Below are 8,811 nucleotides of genomic sequence, written 5' to 3'. Positions count from 1 at the left end.
TCAACTGCATTCAAAGTTCACAGACTTCATTGATTGATACAGCAGATACAATCTTGATATCTGTAGACAGCATATGACAACATACCACAGCATTCCGATATTCCATCTCTGTTGTATTCAGATTATATAGATACATATATGGGATAATACTCAAGATACAAGCAGCCTGTACACAGGTAACTACTTCTGCTATAGTCAGTTAAAGTACAACCTTCTCACAGTAACCTCAACCAAATACACCATTTTCACTGAAAACAAACTTAGTGAAACAATACACATTTCAGAAGGCACCCTTCTAGTTTTAGAATCCTTTATACACAATGTTCAAAGCATATATATGTACGAAAACATATTATACAGTCAAACCTGCCCAAGACGACCACCCGGGGGACCAGGCAAAAGCAGTCGATTTGGTCAGGTGGTCGGTTAGAAGAGAATCGACTCACAACATGCTTGATGCATAGTTTAAATGGTTTCCATTGTGTTGAATGGCAAATAGCAAGCACATGCACGTGCATCCGCCGCCATCTTTATTTTGAACATAACATTGTAATGGTCAAAATCCGCCGAATTCGGCTCAAAATCGCTCTACTTATCATTGAAAATCGATGACACCTCAAGATTTGAAAACGAAGTGGTCGTTATGGGCAGGGATTTGGTCCAATTTTTGTCGCGTTGGCCAGGTGGTTGTTGTGAAGAGGTCGCTTAATGCTTACATCAATGGGGAAAATTTTTGGGACTGAGAAAAAGCGGTCATAATGGCCAGGTGGTCGCTAAGAAGAGGTGGTCGCTTGGGCAGGTTTGACTGTATGTACTTAAGTTAATAATAAGGTAATGTAGGTAAGCTACCGATACCATCGGCATCAGAGAAAAATTGAGGTAAGCTGGACACATTATACATGTAGGGAGTGAGTTTTGATCAGTATAAGTAACACAGTTATTTTCACAGTTTTAGATCTATCACTGTTGAGTTGACCCTGAACTATCTGATGTGCATTGTGATGTTTGCAGTTTGTCAGAGGACAGTTTTCACCACTGTGTCTGTTTGGCCTTCGTCAGCAGCTCTCGGGAGATGATGAGACGCTGGATCTGAGCTGTGCCCTCATAGATCTGTGGAGAAACAGTAGATTTGTGTCATGTCACAAAGGAAAAATCATGATACAACACCAATGATGATGCCAAAGTTTTTTGCAGACTTTTAAGAATTTCGCTATATGAAATAATAGACATTGCAATAACATGTCTCATTGGTCACAACACCATCATTCAACAGCAGGCAAAACAACAATTTCCCAATAAAAACACCATAAAGACAAATTACAGAATGGACTTGTAACTTCTCATCTTATACGAATTCCATTTTCAGGGATTTTATAACTCTGTCAAGCAAGTATCTAGTTGTGACCTGTTCTTCAATAACTTAAAGATCACTCGTAGAAAGCTACCGTGCCAAGTTTAAGTTTCCTTTATCCACATGTATGTCCTAAGATACATTTTCTACAGTTCTGATTATTCTGTACTTACCTGGTAAATCTTGGCATCTCTCATCAGCTTCTCCACGGGATAGTCCGAGTTGAACCCGTTCCCTCCGTGGATCTGCACCGCGTCCGTCGCACACTTGTTGGCGGCGTCCCCTGCGTAGGCCTTGGCAATGGAGGCGTAGTACGTGTTGCGCCGCCCCTGGTCGATCTCCCAGGCCGAGCGCTGGGTCAGGAGTCGCGAGGTCTCCACCATGATGGCCATCTCCGCTAACATGAACCCTATCGCTTGGTGCTGGAAAACATTCATGACATATTACTGAGTATGTAAAAACTTCTTTTTCAATGTAAGATGCAATGAAGTTTGTAGACTGCTTTTCTTTCTTTCTGAGATAGGGGAAATTTGAAAGAAAAATACATGATTCATAGTAAGCGTGACTGCAACACCTAAAATTTAGGTCATTTTGTATGAAAATTCTACAATCACTTATAAAAAAAAACCCTGACAGATCTTCAGGTTCCTTACAAATAGACACTTAGACAGTCACTGTTCAAAATGTAGACTACCCTACAGCATTTCTCTCCTACCCACCTCAGCGATGTATTTCCCCATAGTCTTCCTCTCCAGGGCGTACTTTGTGGCTTCATCCAGCGCTCTCTGGGCCAGACCTGTGGCTCCAGCTGCAACCTGTTCATACAAAAACACACCATTCACCCAAAATCATCCTACATATGTAACACTTCAAAATTCTGACTTGTTTCCACTCTTTAACATGTCTGGTCTGGTGGTCAGTCTTCATAGTTCAAATTTTAGCTGGCTAACTTTTCTGTAAAACATTTTACTTTGCAGTGTTAAGAAAAGAAGTCTGTTAGTGACTGCATTTTACCAGGACATCTAGAGTCTAGAAAGCAAATGAAATACATTTGTAACTTCAATAGGTGTCCTAGAAGATGACATCTTACCGGAGGTCTTGTCTTGTCGAAGGCTCCCATGGCGATCTTGAAGCCCATCCCCTCAGCTCCCAGCACGTTCTCAGCTGGGACCCTCACATCCTCAAACGTGATCCCGCGCGTGTCCGACGCTCGCTGTCCCATGTTCCACTCCTAAATAACAAGGTGCGGAAGAAAATTATTTCAATTACCTTCATTAAGTCAAATTATACCATGATGTGAAATTTCCAGGTCTGAAAGTAGCTTATCAAAATTTTCTTGATGCCAGAATTGTATTGCCCTTTGTTTAATTTACTGCATTAGCCAATGAAAAAGAGAGGTCAAGGACAAATTTTTGATTTTGTCAATCCTGGATTGATACTCTAGTACACACTTTGTAGTCAGTACATCTACCAGTGTATCAGTCATTTTGTACATCATGCATAGTCTGCACATTTTCCTTCTGTCTTTGAGTGTGAGTGACATCTGTCTTTGAGTGTCTGTCAAATTGTTTTCATTTTGGTGAGAAGATGAGGATGAACAAAAACAATCCATTTCCTTCCCTGAATGGGGAATAGCAATACATAAGTCTTACCTTCCTGCCCGGTGTAACGCCCTCCCACTCTCTATCCACGATAAAGCCAGTAAACGCCTTCCCAGCAGGCATCTTGGGGTCGTCCGAGGTCCTGGCCAGCACGAAGTACCAGTTGGCGTGTCCGCCGTTGGTGATCCACATCTTCTGTCCGTTCAGGATGTACTCGTCTCCCTTCTTCACTGCTTTAGTCTTGATCCCTGCAACATCAGACCCAGCTCCAGGCTCCGTCACACCATAGGCCTGGGTAGAGGTTATATTATATTACACCTGTGTTGTTGTTGGTATGGACTTCTGTTATCAGGCGTTTGTTCATTGTACAAAATACACTAGCAATTTTCCCCATACTAATGATGTCAAAAGGAAATAAAAAGATAAAATCCTTAAGCTTGAACATGCACCAAATGGTGGATCAGGTGGCACCCATGCATTCTATGTTTCTATAGCCCTGGGGCACAATTCTTTATCACTCGCTTTACACTAGGTTTTTCTGAGACGTCTTGGCCAAGACCGTCTCAGCCAAGACCTTTAACGAGAGCTTTACACACGCTGTGACAAGCTGTCTTGGACTCCCTGCAGAGCAGGCTTGCAGACATTATTCTGTGTCTCTGCATTTAACCACACACTTTCCTCTGTAATAAGTAGGCAGTTTTTCCACAAATGCAGGGGAAATATAGATGGTTGGATTGTAGTTGACTCCAACAACTATCAGAAAAAAACAGTCCCTGTTTAAAGAGGTAAAAAAAGGTGTCGAAAATAAGAAAAAAAAAATTACAATGAAAAACAACCTCCTAGTAAACACAGATCCAAAATGCTGTAGAGATTGCACTTGGTAGGCTCAATGATACATACCCTTTGACCTACAAATACCGCTCAAAGTTGGCCCTAAGCAGGCTCTGAGACGAATTTTCTAAGACCGTTCTCTTTACACAGTAAAAAATGGGTCTTGGCACTCCTGCTGTGCGTCTTCACACCCCTGCTGAGCGTCTTGAGACCACATCTGATGTGGTCTCAAGACGCACAGCAGGAAATCTGGTCTTGAGACCCCAAATCGCTCTTTACACTGTGGCTGAGACGTCTTGGCTGAGACGGTCTTGAGACGGTCTTGGCCAAGACGTCTCAGAAAAACCTAGTGTAAAGCGTGTGTATGCAATCATCACAGCAGGGGGTTAGTCCACTACCACTAGTAGTCTGTGTGTCATACTACCACTCTTTCCCAAGTGCTGAGTGCTAGGCAGAGAAAGCAGCATGTTGCACTTTTTAAGTCTTTGGTATTACTTGGCTGGGGATTGAACTCACTAACAACTGATTGCAAGGCAAACATTACACCCAAGTGAACATGTCCATGCACCAAAACACACAAAGAAACAAAAATGAGAACCCCTCATATACTTTACAATAGGTAAAACATAGAATGAAATGCACTGTAAGTGTTAACATCCCAGAAACTTTCTATACTAGTGGTTAGGTCCCAAGAAGTCATGGTCCTACACATTACTTACACACATAAGAGGCTCTTCAGTCATCCTTCCCAGATATTTCTTCTTCTGTTCCTCACTTCCTGCAATTATCACTGGCATTTGCTGAAGAGAAAATATATCAATATTCAAGCCAGACTAAAAATCTTTTTCACAACATGTATCTAAAGGTACATCATTAGATTTAGTCTGCACTAGTAGATTGATTTTGATACCTCTTTTACCGGTACAAACGAAAATTTGGAAATACAAATGTATTATTTCACAAGCAAAAGTTTACATTTGTATACTTTGTAAACTTTGTATGCATGTACATGTAGGTGTACATGGGTCCTCACCCCAAGAGAGTTGGCCTCGATGGCAGTTTGGATGCCTGTACAGCCGTATGCCAGTTCTTCTGTAATCATGCAGGCATCAAAGATCCCCAGATCCATGCCACCTACATCCAGACAAAAAAAGTGGCATGTATAACATTAGTAACCTTTTTTTATTTTGTGAGGGATGTACTATACAGGCAAACATTAGAATAACAAGATGAGGTTTGAATGACGAAATTTGAGCAGAGATATTTCACTGCTTTGAAGCCCATCACACAGCATAAAAATTGATCATCCGAGTTTTCCAGCTCTAAGCGATGTTTTTCACAGTGTTCTCTCCATTGTGCAATTTTTAGTCAACCAATGTTCACCAGTCACTAGAGGCCCCATTAAATATGACAAGGTAGATTTTCAGGCAAAAAATATGCACAATCCTCTTTCAATTCTAAAATTGGGCAACTTGCCGGCAAAGCTTGGGGTTTGATAGACCAGTGTCTGATACATGAGCAGATTTCCCAACTCACCACATTCTGCAGGAATATGTGTGTTCATCAGACCCAGCTCCCATGCCTTCTTCAGCACTGGGACAGGATACTGTGGACAAAGGGAAAACAGCAGCATCTTTTACCTCAAACCTACAATTACATTTAACTCTTTCCTAAGTTGAAGAACTTTTCCCAATCTCCAAACATTTGTCCATCCTTTTCCTGTGACAGAGCATTTTAAACATAATTTGATTGTATTTACACTTGTTCATTTTTGTACTGTATTATGTAAATGTCACAATATCAGCTTGTTAGCTGCCTAGTGTCCACATTGTATTGTCCCTGTTGCAAGTTGAATAAAGTGACAGTGTTTTAAGCTCTATGTTGAGCACTGAAAGAGTGTGGGGTAAGGGAACTTTTAACCTTCTTCAAGGCAACTCAAGGGGCAAATTTCAAATGTTTGAGTTTACCACAAAACAATAGTCATATTAAAGCCACCCTGATATTTTTGGTTACAGTACTCTATACTCCACTGTGGTCTCCACAGATTGTGTAAGTCATGTCGTACTGTTGAGGATAATTGCTCAAACCCTCCCTAGTTCCCAATCCAAATTGCTCAAAACCCTACTCTAGTTCCAAATCCAGATGCTTGAACCCTTCCCACACTCCAATCCAGCCTCTTCCTTCCCCCCTCTGCCATTATGTTTTGGAACGACCCATTGATCAGTATTGCCCCGATCAGGTAGCCTGACTAAAATCGCCCTCTTAACCCCAGCCAGGGAGAGATTGTGTAAACACAGACTATGCCCTGAGGCAGGTAGCAGAATAACCACCAAACTGTTGGCAGCTAAGTGGTATACATTGTTGTAGGTTGTCTACAAAGACATCACTACCAAACTGTACAGTACCTCTCCAGTTTTGTCATAGTGCGGCGCAACTGGAACGATTTCTTCACGTGCAAACTTGCGGGCCAGGTCCTGGTACTCCCTCTGCTCATCAGTCAGCTCTGCAAAATACACAGAAAATTTACACATAGTTCACGGTTACTTAAAAAAGGGACAGATTGAACAAAAGTACATTTTTGATCTGCCAGGATCCAGATATTTACATCACAACAAAAATAAAGATAACAATAATTAAGATTACAATCTGTGCCCATTGTGTTTCAATCCTTGCTTATGTACATGTGAGAATATCTGACTTATAAATGCTGGAAGACTGGCCCCTTAAGATTAACTTAAAAATAAAACTTCTCATTTTAGTAATTTGTAACTTTGCACATACAATAAACCAAGGACTATTAGACTATATATACATTTGTAGATCTTGCAAAAGATTATAGCTACATATATAACTAAGGACAATATATATAATGTCTTTGGTACACATGTAAATTTAGAGATCAACAGCATAAGTTTTCATCCTGTTGAAACCAATGGCTGACTTACAACTCGCCTACTTTTAAGATGGATGATAAGATAAGATAGTTACCAAACGAGTAGCCCCGCCCCCCACCAGGGGCCCCCTCAGCGGTGGTGGCCGCTGGGCTGGGGGCTGTGGCCTTGGTGCGTACATGCTGCTGCAGGCGGCTCGCAATACGCAAATACTGGAGGGAACATACACAGAATACGTCTTTTAGAGAAGAAAAAGAACATACAAAAGGGCCAAGACAACCATTATGCATAATCCCCTTGGAAGCTGATTTACCGGTGGCGTAAGACAGTATCAAAAGCACCAAGCAGTGTCCAGCTGTCCACCAGAAACTGCTTGGCCCTTTTGATACCGTATCATGCCACCGGTAAATCTGCTTGGAGATTACTAAATATGCAGACCTAAGCTTTGGTTTGTGCTATAACGCATATGGGACCAAGGTTCGACCTTTGCTATATGCATTGGATTGAAGGAAACAAAATTATGCTGGTAAAGTAGTATGAGACCATGAAGGAATTTATAAGCTGAAGGATGACTAAGAAAACCTAACAATCTATTCTAATGTCCTAATACTACTAGTGGTAGTATGTGACAGGCACAGTACATCTACAAATTTCTACTGTAGTACTGATCATGATTTGACCCCTTTCAAGTTTCAGTCACAAATCATCAACCTTTGCTTGCTGCCTCCAGCTCCAGGCTACGTCGTCTACCTAAGATCTTTGCTTCTCCTTTTGTGATCATTTGGTCGTTTTGTCTTTCGTATGACCATTTAGATAGCAAGGAAGCATCTAATCTGTGCTCTTGAGCACAGGGCAATACTAGGATTATGTGTCCTTGTCACAACAAAATTTATGTGTGCTTCTTTCTAGGTCGACTTAAATTTTCGGCAAGACCGACCACAAATCAATCAAACTCCATCATCAACCGACAAGCACTGTTCTCCTACATATCTAAGTAATTGAATAGCACTCTAAGAGTACACTGTGTCCACTAAAGAAACGAGAAAACGGAAATTTTCTTCACCTGTCCGGCACCAGGGATCAGACGCGACGCCATCTTTATATGATAAGGGTTACGCAAACGTTGGGCATAGGCCGCATGTCTCCGGTCACAAATATGCAAATGGGACTGCCGTCACAACTATGCAAAGCGCCAAGGAAAGAGACAACGCCTACTGCCCACAACTATCTGTACTAGCCTTACAAATGCAACAGACATATATAAAGGTGATACAGCAGTTCCTTGTACATTATTGACTACGTTGTATCCCATCTTTCAACTTTCTTTACCCACTCCCACCACCACCTACCCATTTCCCACCACCGCCCACCCATTCGCACCAATTCCCACCTATTCCCATCAATACCCACCCATTCCCTCCACTATCCACCCATTCCCACTGATTCCTACCCATTCCCACCAATACCCACCCATTCCCACCATACCCATTCATTGCAACCCATTCCCACCCATTCCCACCAATACCCATTCATTGCAACCCATTCCCACCCATTCCCACCAATACCCACCCAATCCCACCAATACTCATTCATTGCGACCCATTCCCACCCATTCCCACCCATTCCTACCAATTCCCACCAATATCCACCTAATCCCACCAATACCCATTAAATGCAACCCATTTCCACCCATTCCAACCCATTCCCACCCATTCCAACCCATTCCCACCTATTCCCACCAATATCTACCCAATCCCACCAATACCCATTCATTGCAACCCAATCCCACCCATTCCCACCAATATCTACCCAATCCCACCAATACCCATTCATTGCAACCCATTCCCACCCATTCCAACCCATTCCCACCCAATTCCACCAATACCCATCCATTGCAACCCATTCTCACCCATTCCCACCAATATCCACCCAATCCCACCAATACCCATTCATTGCAACCATTTACACCCATTCCAACCAATATCCACCCAATCCCACCAATACCCATCCATTGCAACCCATTCTCACCCATTCCAACCCATTCCCACCAATATCTACCCAATCCCACCAATACCCCTTCATTGCAACCCATCCCCACCCATTCCAACCCATTCCCACCAATGACCCCCTTACTGAG

General features: G+C 42.3%; 1 protein-coding gene across 1 annotated transcript; it reads right to left on the bottom strand.

Moving 5' to 3' along the window:
- Positions 1-92: 92 nt before the first annotated feature.
- On the bottom strand, positions 93-7,794 carry LOC118420671 (medium-chain specific acyl-CoA dehydrogenase, mitochondrial-like). The gene is made up of 11 exons (XM_035827564.1): positions 7,738-7,794; positions 6,772-6,886; positions 6,189-6,286; positions 5,320-5,389; positions 4,817-4,917; positions 4,503-4,583; positions 3,004-3,243; positions 2,442-2,582; positions 2,071-2,166; positions 1,525-1,773; positions 93-1,110 (listed from the first exon to the last, which is right to left on the bottom strand). The coding sequence occupies exons 1-11, from the start codon at positions 7,768-7,770 to the stop codon at positions 1,030-1,032; spliced, it is 1,305 nt and encodes a 434-aa protein (XP_035683457.1). The 5' UTR covers positions 7,771-7,794; the 3' UTR covers positions 93-1,029.
- Between the last annotated feature and the right edge of the window lie 1,017 nt (positions 7,795-8,811).

This window comes from Branchiostoma floridae, chromosome 8, assembly GCF_000003815.2.
Source record: "Branchiostoma floridae strain S238N-H82 chromosome 8, Bfl_VNyyK, whole genome shotgun sequence".
In the NCBI taxonomy this organism is placed as follows: domain Eukaryota; kingdom Metazoa; phylum Chordata; class Leptocardii; order Amphioxiformes; family Branchiostomatidae; genus Branchiostoma; species Branchiostoma floridae.
The sequence above is the reverse complement of the archived record's forward strand: the minus strand, read 5'-3'. Positions and strand labels throughout refer to the sequence as shown.